This window comes from Acomys minous (genome assembly GCF_964271855.1).
Source record: "Acomys minous genome assembly, chromosome: 9".
NCBI classification, from domain to species: domain Eukaryota; kingdom Metazoa; phylum Chordata; class Mammalia; order Rodentia; family Muridae; genus Acomys; species Acomys minous.
In genome coordinates, this window is record NC_140490.1 from 53,140,022 (window position 1) to 53,157,734 (window position 17,713).

Here is a 17,713-nt window from a genome sequence, read left to right on the forward strand (position 1 = left end):
ATTGAAATGCCATAGATATCTTTATAATACATAGCTTTACCTAGAAACAATACAGTTATGACCTTTCCTGGGAAAATTAGGAATAAAATCTGACCCATATTTTCCCATGAAATCCTTAGAAGCCTTGCTTTGTTTGGTACCCGAAGGCTAGCACTTGTCCATGAGAAGCCGGGATCTGCTTCCCCTCTGCTCAGCACTTGATAACCAGAGCACACGCGAACACAACTTCCTTTCATTGCTGCTGCTGTTTGTGAAAGAGCCCCATTCTTTCCGTGTCCCTAAGTTCAGAAGCTGGCACCGTTCTGACTATTCTGAGTACAGAAATCTGGCTTTGGTTGGATCTCCAAGGAGCCCTATGTTAGCTTACCACTTCCTGGGAAGCAGAGGTTGTAATGGCTGTGACACAGATCTTGACCTAGTAGAGTTTTCATTGTGAAACTGGGGCTCCTTGCTTAGTGTGTAGTGGGCTTCATTTTCCTTGGTTAACATTGAGGCAAGGTATTTAGTATCTTTTAATAAGAGCAACCTGTTACCAGAAAAATATTTGCATTTTATTTCCATTTTCTAGGAGGGAAGGTCCTAACTTATTTTTCAGTTACCTACAGTTTTAATTATTTAAATTGATTTCATCGTTTATATTTACTGCACACAGTACTGTTACACAAGGACACTTGGATACAAGCATCCCTCATACACTGAGCACATCCCCTCCATGCCTACTCTCCCTTCTCACCCGCCGCCTCCTCCTTTTGGTTGACTTCCTTCTCCTCGAGTTTCACCTCTATTTTCTCATCATAGATGTATGGACAATTTTACGTATTTGTGTCAAATCTACCAACCACAAGGTGAAAAATATTAATATTTGTTTTTCCAAGATTGGGTTAGTTTGCTTAATATGATTATCTCCAGTTAGAACCATTTGCTTGCAAACAACTTTGTTCTTCATTATTTCTGGGGGAATCGATTCTATACATGTTCTGTGTGCTTTTAAGTCCACTCTTCTGTTGTTGGACACCGAGGTAGATTCTGTAACTAAGCCAGGTGAGTAGTGCTGCAGTAAACATTGATCTTGCCTGGATTGCTGCATATGCTGACTTGGAGTCCTTCAGAAAGGCCCAAAGTCTTGAAGCTGTGTCCTATGATGGGTCTGGTTTTGTTTTTGTTGTTGTTGAGGAATCTCCATACTGACTCCCACTAGTTTAGCCTCCCATCAGCAGTGTTGTTTTCTTAAAGACCATTCTGATTTGAGCAAAATGGAGTCTCAGAATAGTTTTAATTTGCATTTCTTTGATAACCAGTGAAGAACTATGATTCTAAATTGACTAGAAAGAAACTAATTATTATATTAGTTTTATAAAATATACTTAATACAATACCAATGAAATATATTTAATAAAATACCTTTAACCACTGAGTTAATACATAGATCATTTAAGCCTTATGAGTGTATTTTCTTTCTTTTTTCTCCTCTCTCTCTCTCTCTCTCTCTCTCTCTCTCTCTCTCTCTCTCTCATTTTTCGAGACAGGGTTTCTTTGTGTAGCCTTGGCTGTCCTTGAACTCAGAGATTGCCTGCCTCTGCCTCCCTGAGTGTTGGCATTAAAGGTGTATGCCATCATGCCTGGCTATGAGTATATTTTCAAATCTGCTTTTGCCTAGGGGGATTGCTCAGTTTAGAGTGCTTACCCATGATGCATAAGGCCCTTAATTCAGTCATCAATGTGGCAATAAATACATTAGGAAGTTCTACATTTGAGTATGTCTTTGACATCCAAGCACCATCCTGTGCTCCACGGATACTACCTGATGCAAATTTGTGACTCCTTGTGTCCCGGTAGTTTGTTTCACCTCTTGTTTTGCCCAGCTTTGATATTTTTCCTCCAGTATGCCATGACCAGAGGCACAGGTACCAGATTGGTTCTTTTCAGGAGGTCACCAGGGCTCATGAAAGCCTGTTGCTTTGTGGCATCTGTGCAGATGGTTGTCTTGTCTTGTGCAGACATGGGCAGGCACCATGTCCACTAACAGTCTCCTCCATCTGGCTGCTTGCTGCATGCTGCCCTGGCCAGTGTGCAGAGTGGATGGTCCCACCTGCTCATGAGGATGCTGAAGGCCAGAGGAAGAGCCAATCTCTGTCTCCAACACATGCAAATAGAGCAGAGGGAGGAATAAATACATGCCCTGTCACTCTCCAGAAAACTGTTTTTTAAAGCCCGTTGTTGATATTATGCTAAACATTGATGGCTAAAAAATCTGGAGTAAAAATGACTGGGAGCTGTGGACATTTGTTCAGCATCAAGGAGCTTGCCAAGAATCTAGAAGACTTTGGGTTCAGCTCCTCATACTAGAAATACATTTCGTTTGTTGAGAGCTTGCCTGGCTGGCAGGTCCCGTTAGACATGGTGTCTTTCAATTAGCACAGCCCACTGGTGCAGCATCACTGTGATGCTTCGCTGGAGGTTTTCCTGTGTGTCTCTCTCCTCTCTGATCTATTTTTCACTTGCCAAAGACAAATACCTAATGTCCAATCCTTATACTGTCAGGCCTGCCAGGAAGAGTGTTGTCAAAGGGGAGAGGTCAGAAGTGGAGCCTCAAAGTTTGCTGGCCCCAGTCCTAGGGTGACTGGAGAACTCATTCATAAAGAGAGGCATTTCACAAGCACTATGGAACCCCTAATGTGTGCCAGACAAAGAGGCTTTTGAGCGGTTTGGGAGAAGGGAAATGCAGAGAAAACAACCTGTACTTAAGAGGCATCTAGGTGTCCGCAAGCGGAATCCATGTGGTGACAGAGAGGAGGCTTACAATGCAGTAGGAATGATCTCGTAATCAGGCATGCCTAGGGCAGAGTGCACATGGTGGTGTGGACGCAGGGGTGGTTGAGAAAACAGACAGAGGTCGCTGAACTCTGGCCCAGCCAGCTAAAGGAGTTAGTAACAACTATGAGATTTTCTAAAATTCTCCAGACTTTATGCCAGGTAAGAATGCTAGTTTCTGGGCCAAGGTCAGCAGTGCATGTCTATAATTCTTATTCTCAGGACACTGAAGGGAGGGGACTGCATAGCAGGACACCAACCACCAAAACAAGTTCTTCTTGTAATGACCAATGAGATGCCATGGAGTTGGGGTCGTTTGCATAGGCTGTCCCTTGGTTTGCCTTACTGCAGTCCGCTGAGTGGTATGGAGCTAGGATAAGAAGAACCCCCAAGAGCCGGCCAACAGGCATGTTTGACAGGCATTTTGAGCCCTGGGCACAAGGTAAAGACCTCATGTAGGACAGTCCCTTGTCCCTGAGGGGACACATTTCCTTGGAGTTTCCTGCAACTCAGTTCTGATTTGAGGCTCTGGAGAAGTTTCTGGCATTGGAGTCACTCCACATTCCCTGACTCACTGTCACTGAATTCTTCAGCATTACTGTATTTGGAAACACATAAAAAGAAAAGTAAAGATTCTTATACTTTCACAGTAAAACATAATTGTCTGTTTTACAGTCTTAATGTGCTTGTTTGGGAAAGCAGTGAACTTCTGGTGAAACTGTTCTGTCTTTAAACCATTCTCCAAAACTCTGCTAATAAGACAGAAGAAATACCGAGATCCCAACTCACCATTTCAAATACAGTATAATGCCACTTTATGGGGAAAAAAAACCCCTAAAATCTGCACAATAGAACCAGCGAGATGGCTCAGCAGGTAAAGGCTTGCAGCCAAGCCTGTAACCTGAGTTTGATAGCTGGGCCCTGCATAGAGGGAGGAGAGAGCCACCTGACTACCACACGTTGTCTTCTGTCCTCCACATGCATGCTGTGATGTGTGTATGTGTGTGTGCATGTATATGTGCATGCATGTGTGTGCGTGTGTGTGTGTGTGTGTGTATGTGTGTATTTATACCTGTAAAATGCTTAAAACAAAAAAAGAGGAGGAGGAAGAAGGGGAAATGGGATGAAGGGGAAGGAAAGGCAACAAGATGTCCGTCCTGTATTCAGAGCAGCAAGACACCCAGGCCGCGTGTCTCCAGCCCCCTCCTCTGTCTCCACAGAATGGCTCTTAATTATGATGGCAATGGCCATGTGAAGCCTTCGTTGAGGTAACCCAGGGCTCAACATGTGCCACTCTTCCAGAAACCATACACTTCAGGAACAGACCAGAAGAGAGTCCCACTTGAAATATCCTGGTTTGACTTGCCCTCCAATGGGCGCACTTAGGGATGGGTGGGCATCCAGTCTGCACCTTCTGGTCTTGGGGTCCCCAAGTGCTTACAGAAGCTCGCAGTGGCTAGGACACGGGCATGTTTCAGGAAAGCTGCCGATATTTATGTAGTCTGTATGGTGGAGCTGCTGGATGGCTGAGCAGGAGTGGATCTTAGCTAATGCTGCTTCCAGCTGGTCAAGGGGAGGCGAGCATGGTGGTCGAGGTGGCACAAGGGGTGCTGTGTTAATGTGGATATGATTAGGTGGGGAGCCCAGCTTGCTTAGGGTATGCTGGGGTGTGGCTCTTCAGTTAGATTCAACAAACTCCACCTTCCACATGGCATCAGTTTTCTTTGACTTGAAGATATCTTCAGCATATGCTGAAGTGTAGTCCTGATTGCTCCACTCTCCCTTATCAGTATGTGTGAGTGTCCACATTTAATCCTTCTTACTGAAGGATATCCCACGCCCCGTGGCAGGGGAGGGGGTGGGTGGGTGGGTGGGGCTCAGGCAAACACTGGTCTGCTTTCTGCCACTATAGTTGTATTTTTCTACCATGAGCCACTAGAGACCCTGATCATGAGTGATTCCCACATGAGCTGTACCTCGATGTGCCTGCACCCGCGACTCCCCAAATGCCTTCCCTTCTTGAGACAACATCTAGAGGTTCAGAATTCAGAAGGAGCTCGTCTCTTCCTGGTATTCCTCAAGGATGTCCAAGTTAAACCTTTGTCCTTCTCTAGTGCAGCTCTGAGAGCCTTGTGACATTTTCACCCAGGAGTTATGCGTTACTCTCTAGACTGAGAACACCAAGAGGATGAGGACCATGTACCCTGACTTTGCACTGGTCGGTGGGTAGCAAAGAGTAGGAGACCAGATGCCCTTTTGTTCCTTTCCTTTCCTCTCTTCCTGTGTTCTTCTGTTTTGTTTCCACTTTGTAAGTAAATTTCTGCAAATTTACAGCAACCATGAGTTTGTATCCTACTAATTGAGGCTTTCTTAGCTCTCTACATTTTAGAAAATGGATTTTGAACCTCAGCAAACAAACTGAAAAAGTTTAAACATTTGTCCGTGGTGTGGCAACTGTCCCCAGTCTGTGAGGTTAGTGGCCTTATCTGTTAAAAATGAGAGGTCAGACACGGACATGCGTATTGATAGCTATACAATTGATTTTCTTTCCCACCAAGATGCCATGTCACTGCCCTTCTCAAATTTGTAGTACTAAGATGCTCCACATGGAGGCCAAAGATGAAAGAGTTGTTTACAAGGTTCAGGCTTGATTTAGCCAAAATGCCTTTTTTACAGAGATGTGACGAAAGAAGAAAGATGAAGTTTCTAACTCATTGGCTGGCTGTACTAGGTACTGTCTGCTCCACAGCCTCCCTCCCAAGCTTCCTCAAGGTCCTGAAGACCCACTTTTTTTTTCCTTGAGATTTCAGGATCAAAGACTGAATAAGACTAGGTCTCAACAGCTGGACCCACTTACAAATGTACGGGTCCTCTTCTCAGATGCCAGAGCATCTGTCCTCCTCTCTGAGGCTGGTATGTGTGAGTGATGGAGCATGGAGTGCTTGGGGATCATGACTACACACCACTTTGAATCTGGAGCTCATTCTGTGAGAGACAGTCTTGAGGCCGACGTGCCCAGCTGTCACCAAAGTCATCTGAAATTCCTTCCCAGAACCCTGCTCTGCCTTCATCTCCCATTGCTTGAGGTGGGGGCAGTGTTCCCAGACTTTTCTAGTAGGGGCAAGAGATGTGAGCATCCATTCTGAGAAGACAGGCAAGAGCAAGAGTAGGTCACAATGGTGTCAGCCAATGTGTTCACCTTAAGATGCTTAGCAACAGTAGTCGTGCCCTGACCTGAGTTTGTATGACAAGAATTAATAAACAAAACAAAACAAAACAAAACACCCAGGTAATGTCTTTTAATGTTAATTAGTACTAATGTGAAAACATAACGGTTATAGAAAAGCAGCTCTGAAGCACACACGTGCACGCGCGTGCGCGCACACACACACACACACACACACACACACACACGCACACACCCTACTGCAGCTCTCATTACAACCATGAAACTGCTTATGTAATGCTTTGCCTCCAAGCATTTTAGAGGGGGATGGAATTGAGGTGAGTGACCCCCTGGGTCTGAGTCCACAGTCTATTTTGGGACTCTTCTTACCTGAGGAAACACAAGAGGGGTTGTTTCCACCACAGTCTTTGCAAACTGGTTACAGCATGGCTGCGCTTCCTGGCCACTCTCAAGTCTGCAGCCCCACTCCCTGAAGCTGAGGCCCTCATCTCAAGTCTGCAGCCCGACTCGTGACGGTGAGGTCCTCACAGATTCAGTAGCTGCAGGTTGGTGATGGTGGCTTCAGAATTAAAAAAAAAAGAAAAAAGACTGCTTAATTTTGCCTCTCTTTCAGGAGCACTTGAAGGCACTTGATGATGAAGTCAATGCTTTCTTGGACAACATGTTTGGACCACGAGGTGAGTGAGCTGCTTGGAAACACACAGGGAGGATGCCATTTGCCTATAGGAAAGGATGGTTGTCACTGGGGCTCTGAGAACAGTGCAGCATCTATCCTATGGACCGTAAACTGCCCTACACTAGGTGTCTCCTTCCCACGATAGCAGAAGCCCTGTTTCTCCTGCCCCACTCCGTCTCCTGGGATGAGGGGCAGATGAAATGTAGGCTTCAGCTATGCCACCCGATGGTCTCTGCTCTCTCACCCATCAGCCTCTGGTCACAGCCTGCCTTCCTCCCTCACATGGATTCAGCCCCTCAGACAGCTTTTGAGTCTTCACATATGTATATTTGTTTTATTTGCTGCTTCCCTATGCCTGCAATTTCTCCCTGCTACGTCTTCCTCTTTCCCGTCTGGTCAGTTCCTCCTATTGCAGACACCAGCTGTGGGCTGCCTTTCTTTTATGGCTTCCTGTCTGCTGCATCTCATCACTCTAGTCTAGTCTCCCCCCCCTCTCTCTCTCACAGGCTTCCCGGTAGCCGCTTATCTCTTGAGAACCTTGACTCTGTTTGCCTGTATCCATTGTCTCGGTGGGAACAGAGGAGCTGATATTTCTGACTAGATGAAGTCTGGACGAGTGTTTCGCTTCCCTTGAGCCTGGTTGTTTGACAAGCCTGTGGGAAATCCTTGGTTCCTCAAGACAGTGTAGGCGGGAGGGGAGCCCAAGGTTTTCCTCCTCCTCACAGCTTTGCACAAACTTGGAGTTTATTTTGCCCTTTCTCCAGTTTCCAATGAGACTCTGAAGCCTGTTCTAAGTGAATGGTGGCTTAGTTGTTTAATAGAAACTGTGCAGTTTAGGGGGTGCTTCCTTGTTTTCCCTGGGGATCTGTTGTGGGCCAGCTTGTCTGTCTGGGACCTCTGCTTCCCCTGCTTGTGGCTCTGGTGAAGAGGGGAGGAATCGGCCTGGAGTGCAGGGTGTCGCCTCTCGCTTGTAAAGGATGCCACAGGAGCTATGGATTCCCAGGACCATGGCTTTTTATTTGGTTCTCTCAGCAGAGATTGGGCATTGATCTCTCTGAACCAGGTTCACACTGGACTTTGCTGTCAATAGATTGGGAGGAGCTGGAGTTAATGTAAACAGGGTCAGCTGAGGAAAGGATTGCAGTGGTTTACTCTGCTTCATAGCAAGGAATTACACAATCTACAGAGTGATCACTCAATTGAGTTACTACAGTCACATCAAGAATCCTTGTCCCTCCTGAAGGTGATGGTCACACCTAGTGACTTCAGTGGCATCCCTAGCCTTTTCCTGATCTTGTGCATGCCAGCCGTATCAGTACACTGTGGGATATGCCAGACATGGAGAGTAACACTACTCAGTTCCCAAAGAAACAAGAGAACAAACATTTGCTCCCATGTTTCAGTTGCAGGAGGTCTACTGAGGCGTGCAGGCATGGCAGCATGGCAAACAGATAGAAAGGTCAGCTGCCAGCTGATGTAGCTTACATGAGTCTCCTCCTACCCCTGAGGCTGTAAGTTACAGGCGAGACAAGAGAGGAGACCGGTTCCTCTTCTTAGAGCACAGGCAGTGTTTGCAGAAGGAAGCCTGGCCCAGTCAGGATGCAGCCAGGACACCAGGCCACAGCATGCATTCCCTAGGGCTGGGTGGCTTTGAAGAAGATGGAAACACATTTTGGCAGTTCTGAAGTCAAACTTACTTTGTCCCCTCGATGTCTGGTGCTGCTTTCCACCCCCCCCCCCACCCAGGCCCCCAGTCTCGGGTTGCTGGCAGTGCTTCTCTGACTTCAAATAGTGTTCCTTACTTCTCTTGTCCCTATCTTGTAATGACACCAATAACTGGGGCAGGGGTGGCAGGGCCCACCCACCCTAACCCAGTGTGATGCCATCTTAGCATGATTGCAACTGCACAGACTGTTCCCAAGGGGGCCGTGTGCACAGCAGCAGGGGTTGTGAGCTTGAGTGTGTCTTGGAGGGATACAGTTGGGTGGCAGCACTGTGACACAGGTAGGGAAGCTGACCACTATGACATTCTGCCCTGTGTGGCTCAAGTTCTCAAAGGAACCCCAGGGGTGGCCATATTGTTTATCTAGAGGGATTGCTTTGAGAAATCTGCCAATACATATCAAGGCTTTAGGCAGTGCCCACAAAGGCTCTTACCTCATTAGTATAGGCTGCAAGTGTATTAAAAGGTCAGAGTAGACAATGTGGGGCACACCAGGGAGGCCGACTGAGGCTGTGGGGGAAACAGCAAGGTCAGGAAAAGGACACCACCCCTGGTGGAACCAGTTTTGTATGCTCTCTGTGTAGGTTACAAACAGCATGCAAAATTTGTGGTTCCAGGCCAGGAAACTGAGGAGCAAACGTCATTTGTGCCTGCAGGTCACTTCCAGGGTTACCTGGTGTGGTAGATAGCTTGACCGTGGGCTTTGTGTAGCTGCCCTGTCTTCACTCTCTGGAGGAAGGGCTCTTGGCTAACCCTGGCTCTCACCCTGGATTGACACTTGTAGTCCCAGAACAACTCTCTGTCTGCAGCTTTGTGTCAAGCTCTTCTCAGCCAGCCACTCCAGGGCTAGGCTGCTTTCTCCTCAGTGCCACCAGTGCCACATGCTCCCTGTTCTGGAATGCCCCTACTCTGTAAACTCCCTCCAGTTTACTGCAGTGATCCTAGGCAAATTCTGGGTGTTATGGATTCTGATGCGATGTCAGTGTGTGCCCCCTTCCCCTGATCTTAATGGGAAGGTAAGCTGTGTTGTTAGCATGGATAAATGCAGGTAACTCAAGCGAAGCACTCAGTAGCTTCCTTTCATCTCTCTGTCATTCAGTGTCCACGAAAGCTCTTTGAATGTAAAGATGTGTGTGAGCTTATGTGCACTGTGCATGTACAGGAGCCTGCAAGGGTCAGAAGAAGCATCAGATGCTCTGGACCTGGAGTCACCAATGGTTATGAGTAGCCATGTGGGTGCCAGGTCCTGAACCAGGCTACTTTACAAGAGCAAGTGTCCTTAACCTGTGAGCATGTGTCCAGCCCTTAAATATCAGGTTTCCTGTTCCTGATTTTCAGACAGGATCTCACTGTGTAGACCAGGCTGGTCTGGAATTCAGAGCTCTCCCTGCCCCTGCCTCCCAGGTGCTGGGATTAAAGATGTACATACTACTCCCTGCCCAAGGGAAGCGTTTGCATTTATTTTTATTACTTTTGAGTATATGAATGTGTACACTTGAGTGCAGGCGCCCATGGTCTCCATGCTTCTGAAGCTGGGTAGCGGCTGAGTCCTCTCATAAGCCCCAGTGAAATCTTAACTCTGCAGCCTGGCTTAACTCAGCATCGCATTGTCCCACTGTGTGTGTATGTGTAAGGTACCCTAATCTGAAGTTTTGGTTTTTTGTTACCCACAGTCTGCTATAGTCCCCCAAAATTTTAATGAAACATTTCAGAAGTAACCATTTGTACGTTTAAACTACATACTGTTTTGAGTGGTGCGTTGAACTCTATGTTCTTTCTGGAACTTGAATCATCCTTTTGTCCAGTGTATCTGTGCTCTATATACTACCTACCCCTTGGCTGTGCCCTAGCCTTTTGTCCAGTGTATCCACGCTCTGTGTACTACCTACCCCTTGGCTGTTCCCTAGCCTTTTGATTGTCAAGACTGTGCAGCAGTCAGAAAAATTCCAAGGCTGAGTTTGCTGAGGTCTAGGAAACCAGGTGTCTGAATTTGTTCAGGGAGAAGAGACTTGGGCTGGTTTTGTGAGTGCATCTCAATTATCAAGCGTTCAGTAAGGGCGGGAAATCATGGTGTTCACTGGGGACCCTGGACCGTCCCCCTTGGATGAGGGCACCCGCATGTCATCAGCATTGCTAACTGTGTGGGAGCCTCTCTCCTCGGCTCCTCACCACAAGCATTTCTTTCCAGATTCTCGAGTTCGAGGGTGGTTCCTGTTGGACTCTTACCTCCCGACCTTCCTTCTTACCATCGTGTATCTGCTGTCGATATGGCTGGGTAACAAATACATGAAGAACAGGCCTGCTCTCTCGCTCAGGGGAATCCTCACCTTGTATAACCTCGGCATCACACTGCTCTCTGCATACATGCTGGTGGAGGTAGGCGTGCGGGCTGCACTCTTGCTCGCCTAACTCGGCAGCTCTCTGAGTTTGAGAACTGGTCAGGCTGTGCCCGGTTGCAGTTGGCATGGCACCACTCTGTAAGAACCTGAGAAAGCAGTTCATGCATTGATGCTCTGCCTGTTCCTGTGTCCCTTAGCCAAGTTAAAACCAGAATTCTGGTTTAGCTTGAAGGGGCTTGGAAGGCCATGCCTTATTCTTGTCTTATATGCTGTATGATCCTAAGGTTTAGAAGGGTCACTCTATTTTAAAAGTCAAACTCCACACGAAGGTCGTATACAGAGGTGCAGACATCCCCTTGGAGAACCCTGCCCAGTGTCTGGAATGTGCTGGCAAGCCTGAGCTGACACTACCAGGGCTTGGTTCTTTAGCTGCCTACCATCCTGTAGAGTGCCAAACCACAGGTAGAAGTAATGGCTGCTTTGCCTAATACAACCAGGAGTTTTTGTTATAATACAAAGAGAAATTTAAAAGTATTCAATGTGCTTTAGAAAAAAATAATGAGAAAAGAAACTATCGTTTTTAGAAAAATTAGTCTAAAGCCATCCATAAAGGCTGTAGATGGCTAGTAATGATGCAAATAGGACTTTTCTACTGTCCATGAAATTTAAAAGACAGTATATTCTTATATTAAAATGCAGGCCTCTCACTGTGACATTATTTCATGTATTACCATTTTAATAATGGCCATTGGCTGTTGCCATAAGTGGCCAAAATGAAGCACTGGTGGGTGGAATTTTGGATGAGGAAAGCCATGTAAACAATTTCAGTATCTCACCACACAGGTGACCACTAACTTTTCTGACACCAAAAAGACAGCTTTAGGTTCTTTATTAAAGTGTATTTAGTATGTTAGGCATGAGCTGGTCAGATAAAGTGATGGATTTAGTTTTCTTCTTGACACGGGCTTTTTTTCTATGTAGCTCTAGCTGTCCTGGACCTCACTGTGTGCACCAGATTGAACTCAGAGATTCATCTACCCCTGCCTCCCAAATGCTTGGAATAAAGGGTGTGTCAGCATGCCTGGCCAGTCTAGTTTCTTTACCTGGCTGAAGGGAAAGAGACCCCCTCCCCCCCTTGGTCAGGAGCAAGCCTGGAAGCAGAGTCCTGAGTGCACAGCATAGCAGGCTGCATCTGCAAGTAGCTTGAACTAAGCTGGGAGGGAAGCGCTGGGGCCAGTGGACGCTAGTTACTGAGTCCATGTCAGCTTAAGGTTAATCATTTAATTTCCTTCAGTACAAAGGTTAGATTAGATGGCTCTGGTACCCAACCCAGACAGAGGATTATGATAGCCCAGGAGGCAGCTTCCTGCGGCTTAATTCTGCTGCACAGTCCCTTAGTGGTTAGATAAGAACAGGATTGGTGATAGCCTGAAAAAATCTAGCTAAGACAGGACATGTCGCAGGCAAACAGAGTATCCCCTGTTCACACTAAAGGGTCACCCCACAGCTGCATTTAGTACAGAAAATACGTCCCTAACCCGCCAGCCTTATCCTACATGAGTTTCAAATATTTGTATGCATCCTAGCTTTCTTGGTCTGAAATGCGCGCGCACACACACACACACACACACACACACACACACACACACACACACACACACACACACACACACACACACACACACACACACACACACGGGCTTATCCTTTCCGGTATCCCAGGGCTCCAGCCTGCCACAGGTGGCCATCTGGGGATAGGGAAGGCTGCTGGGGACCTGATATAACAGAGCATACTGGGAAATCCCAGGTGTTTGTGCTTTCACTGGACTCGTTTGTCCTCAGAACATCTGGAGGTGGTTGTGTCAGAACTGTGAAGAGACCAGGGTTCCAAACGTCACTTACTTGGTCATCAGTATCGTTAACAGCAGAAAAAACCTCTAGGCCTCTTCCGGGGAAAACCTTATGTTCTAGAATGTAAAGTTATGGCAGGGTGGGGAGAGCTGCTTTTGTAGACTTTTCAGTGAATTTAATAGATGTGTTTTTCATGTCATATAAAGAACAGGAAAGAGTGAGTTAGAAACTGAATTGTGTGATGTTTGTACCACTCCTTAGCTGTGCAGCCCTGAGCTCATCACAGGTGCTCACTGTCTGCGAGAATGGGACTCAGATGACTGGACAACGGACTTTTAAAAAGAGCATCTTTTTATCAGAGAATAACAGGGAAGGGAGGGCCAATCATGCAAATTATTTGATTATCAAGTATTGCTGTATAGTGAAGAAAATGTTTAGAAGCTTCTGGTCCCTTTTAATATCTGTAAAATTATAATGTACATTTCACAAAATTACTAAAACTGAAGGTATTTGAGTGTAGTTTCCTCACACTTGTTTGTACTCAGCGTTATAAAGACAGGCAGCTAAATCTTACTACAGTGATAGACCTCCTCACTTTTGGATGATCTGATTGGTCAGCAGTGAAACACACTGAGGAAGCAGTCCCTGGGCTCTGCCCAGCAGGAGTTAACCCCTTGCTAATGCTTGAGTGCAAAACTGGGTGGGATTCTGGGATGCTTCTGTCCTAATCTGAGGGGGGCGTGTTGTTATTCAGTATTGTCACGGTCTTGTATTGATTTCTTTCCCCTTCATGATGTTTTGGCAGCTCATCCTCTCCAGCTGGGAAGGAGGCTACAACTTGCAGTGTCAGAATCTCGACAGTGCTGGGGAAGGTGATATCCGGGTGAGCCTGACAACCATTTCCATTGAGAAAGAGCAGTCTTGCCCCTCCCGCCCCCTCCTCCATAGGAAGCTAGGATTATGCCAAGAGACTTGGCTCTGATGGAAAGACTTAGAGAACCGACCAGGAGATGGGCTGACTGAACCACGCACATCCCTGTAACTGATGCCTCCCCCAGATGCAGAGAGATGCCAAAATAGATCCCAGAACACCCTGGTAACCATCACCACTGCCTCAGGAACATTTAAGTGAAAACCAACCACTCACCCACCACCTTTTGTGAGAAAGTGTATTTACTTTCCTTTTAAAAGGAGAAATGGTGGCAGGAGAAACTAGAGGCTACTTAAAATGCCTGCCTTCTTTGTGGAAGTAGCAGGTGAGAGGGGATAAGATAGAGCCACACTGCTCTCAGTGGCCTTGTGCTGTCCTTGATTTTGGAATCATCTTTTTTCCTAAATTGTAAACACAAGTATTAAAAGGAAACAAGGCAAGTTTCCTCCCCCACATGTTAGAGGCAAATGGACGCACACACACAGGAAGATGATAGCCACAGTGGGCAACATCTTTTTTTTTTCTCTTTTAGTTTTTCTCTGTGTAGTCTTGGCTGTCCTGGACTTATTTTGTAGACCAGGCTGGCCTAGAACTCACAGCGATCCACCTGCCTCTGCTTCCCAAGTGCTGGGATTAAAGGCATGCGCCATCACTGCAACATCTTAACAAGAGTTCAGAATTCCTTGTTGCTATTGCTTATTAATAAAAATGCATTGCTGCTTTCAGCCAGCCATGGGACACTGAAGATAAAGTATATAATAAACTAACATCATTGGTTGCTAGTTCTTGAAAAGAGATTTCTATTTTTCAAGTAGTGAAAACTAAACCCAGTAATTACAGGTGCAAACTGGAAATATAATTAACCTCTGGAAGAGGCCGTATTTCATAGCTTTATCTGCAGGAAGGCCTCTTCAGTCTGTGACAGCCCAAGGTACTGAGCTTGACTTTACAGAGGTGGCTGTCTACCAGAAGGGGTGTAGATTCTTAGGGGCATGGCCACTTCCAGGTTGGTGTCAGGAAGTGTATTTAAGGTTAAGGTGACTCTAGGACATCCTGTGACCCAGCAAAGGACATGCATGAGTATTGGGGTCATGCATGGCTCCAAGAACCGTCTTGAAAGACCCCCTCTCACTGGCTATCAAAGACAGCGCAAGCATCCGAAAGACCACTGCCTGGGGTGAGCTGAACCATACAGAGTGCAGGTTTCAACAGGGTGAAAAGAAAGAGACTGCTCACTCTCACCTTTTAAAGCTGATACAGCACCACGTCATTGCAGGAAAAATATACAGCAAAGAATTAAACATCTTGTCTTTATATGTGAGTTTCCAAATATCCAAGGAGGGAAAATTCCCCCATAGGATCAGAATGTGTAAGTCACAGTAGCATCAGAACATCACTTTGCATCTCCCAGGGACACAGTGCATCCCTTTGTAAAAAACGTTCATTACCTGAGCAAGAGAGCATGCAGCTCTGGCAATGTGAAACATGCTGGTGGATTCACAGCATCGCTGTGCTTTCAGGTAGTTAAGGCAACCTGGGTCTGTAAATGATTCTGAGAGAAAGAGAGCAGGCAGCTGGGTAACATTCTCGGGAGAGGGTGGCTGCTAAGAGGAGGGTTAGTGAAGGGGGGCTAAAGTGTGCCAGACTCGAGGCAAGAAGAGTGTTAGACACAGCAGGGCGGGAGATTCAGGGCTGCACGGACTGACAAGACCACTTTTAGGGCTCATGGAAGCCTTGCAGGCTGGTGGTGGAGGGTAATGGAGGATTCGTGATTGGAAGCATGTTTGGGAAAGACCACATTCTTTGGTAGAGATGGGTAGATGGGACGGAGTAGGAATAAACAGGAGGGAAAGACAGGTGGAGGCCGAATGCCGGGTGCGGCGGGCAGGGCTGCTGCGGCACCCCGTCACCTTTTCCCCCTCTGCGCACCTGCTGTAGGTAGCCAAGGTCTTATGGTGGTACTACTTCTCCAAACTAGTGGAGTTCCTGGACACGATCTTCTTTGTCCTTCGAAAGAAGACGAGTCAGATCACCTTCCTTCACGTCTATCACCACGCCTCCATGTTTAACATCTGGTGGTGTGTTTTGAACTGGATACCTTGTGGTCAAAGTAAGTCGTTTTGGTAACTCTCGGGTCCATGGAATGAGTCTCTCAAGACCACCAGCACACCTTGTGGGCCACCAGCCTGTGCTGATTAGGAGAGAGAGCAATCCCAAAAGCCGTGTTATTGCCACCGCAGGAAGCACATTTGCCAGTGGCTATTTGGTCTCTGGATTTTTATGTTCACAAAATCTGAGCAGGACCTTAAGTTAAAAAAAAAAAAAATGCTTGTTTGCCGTCTATCAATTGTCATGGGCAGAGAGGCACATGGAAGGCAGCCCCGCCCCTCAGGGAGCACCTGCCACAGCTAGCCACCACCTCACTGTGATACACATCAGACATTTCAGCTCTTATAGAGTCGTGACTTCACAGTCTGAAAAATTAAGACATATCTGTGTGACCCACCAAAGCACTAGATTTCAACTTTAAAATAAGATGAGCCAGGTGCAGTGGTGCACACTTTTAATCCCAGCACTCGGGAGGCAGAGGCAGGTGGATCTCTGTGAGTTCAAGGCCAGCCTGGTCTACAAAGCGAGTCCAGGACAGCCAAAGCTACACAGGAAAACCCTGTCTTCGGGAAAAAAAAAATGAGAGCTACGATAAAAAATGGGTTTTAAGATGTGGTGATGCACACTTATAGTCCTAGCACTTGACAGAGTGGCGTAAGAGGAACATGGCAAGCCTGTCCCCCCTCTCTCACATACACACACATGTTTTATAATAAACTAGTGTGCTCATTCGTATCACACATTTTGCATGAAGCAAGAATTTCATGAGGTGATGCTGCCCCTGGCCTTGCATGGCGTGCTGTGGTCTCTTGTTTTAGTCTGACATTACTTCACTGTAGGCAGCTGATGGCGTCTCCCTACATTGGCTTTACAGCTGACAGAGAGTGGGGTGCTCTCTTATGACCAAATTAAAGAAAACAATACATTTCATTTTAATAATCGTGTCCTTATGAATTTGAAATTATTCTATGAAAAATTAGATAGGACAAAACTTAAGAAAAAAATATTTTAGAGGGCTCACCAAGAGAGCATTTGCTTAGGGTGTTCAAGGACACTCACTCCATCACTGGTACCAAACACAAAAAATCAAATTATGAGCGATGGCTTTAACATTTTTAAATGGGTATGATAGCACATGCTTGTATTTTTCCTTAGGACTTGGGGTTTTATATCAATGATAGAAACTTCCAATAATTTGTGGGGTGCAGACACCCCTTGACCTACCAAAGAGTTAAATCTAATAAGCCCACTGTGAATTGAAAGCACCCCAAGTTAAAGTTGCATGTAATGAGCTTAGCCCACTGAGCACCCCCATCATAGCTACAGTCCAGGCTACATATCAGTGGCCTCATCTCCTGGTACAAGCATGGGGTGATTTCCGTCATTTCCGTCCCCAGGCATCCAGAGAGAGGAGTAGACCACTGTTGCTAAGGTGAAGCCAACAGTTAAGAGTCAAATGACTGTTGGTACTGAATGCACATAATTTTGACCCTGTCATTAAGTTGAAAGATCACTAAGGAGGCATTAAGCTGCATGATATCCCTGCATGTCAAGGTACAAGTGAAAACTCTAGTGCAAGGAATGAACCTGCACAGAAAACAGATGGCCTTTACGCTTAGGTGGCAGAGTTACTGTGGAAGTTTAGGTGCTAAGAAAGATTAATGAAAGTCAAAGGAACGTCACAAAGAATGTCGCCACAGTTGAGGAGGATTTAAAATTCACAGTGCACTGCACAGAGGTCCTTCTGTGGCTGTATACTGTATACACTATGTCCAAGACAATTACAGAAACTTCAAGTAGAAATGAGAACCCAGCTGGGCAAATAAATATCCCTCCTCTTGCATTGCTGGGTGCTCTCAAGGGGTTTGTCTTAGGAGACATCCAAGCAAGCGTCATAGCACATTCTGCCTAGTATTTGCTGAGAACTCACTCTATGCTCCTGATGTTCCTTTCTGCTCTCCAGTTATCTAGGTTACTAATGCAGGGTGAGAAATTGGGGCTAAGGAATTTAAACTGCCTAAGTAGCAGTCAGCAGTGCTCTTTAGTTCCTACAGCATTTGGGAGCCCCTCAATCCTGCCACAGCTT

The 17,713-nt window shown here is 46.4% G+C and overlaps 1 protein-coding gene across 3 annotated transcripts in view; it reads left to right on the forward strand.

Annotated features, from left to right (window-relative positions):
- The window catches only part of ELOVL2 (ELOVL fatty acid elongase 2), a 41,221-nt gene that overhangs the window by 17,442 nt on the left and 6,066 nt on the right, over positions 1 to 17,713 (forward strand). For all 3 annotated transcript variants that reach the window (XM_084794716.1, XM_084794717.1, XM_084794718.1), the window contains exons 2-5: positions 6,612 to 6,675; positions 10,586 to 10,773; positions 13,393 to 13,470; positions 15,457 to 15,628. In XM_084794716.1, coding sequence (XP_084650842.1) covers positions 6,612 to 6,675; positions 10,586 to 10,773; positions 13,393 to 13,470; positions 15,457 to 15,628 — 502 coding nt within the window. The remainder of the gene's footprint in view (positions 1 to 6,611; positions 6,676 to 10,585; positions 10,774 to 13,392; positions 13,471 to 15,456; positions 15,629 to 17,713) is intronic.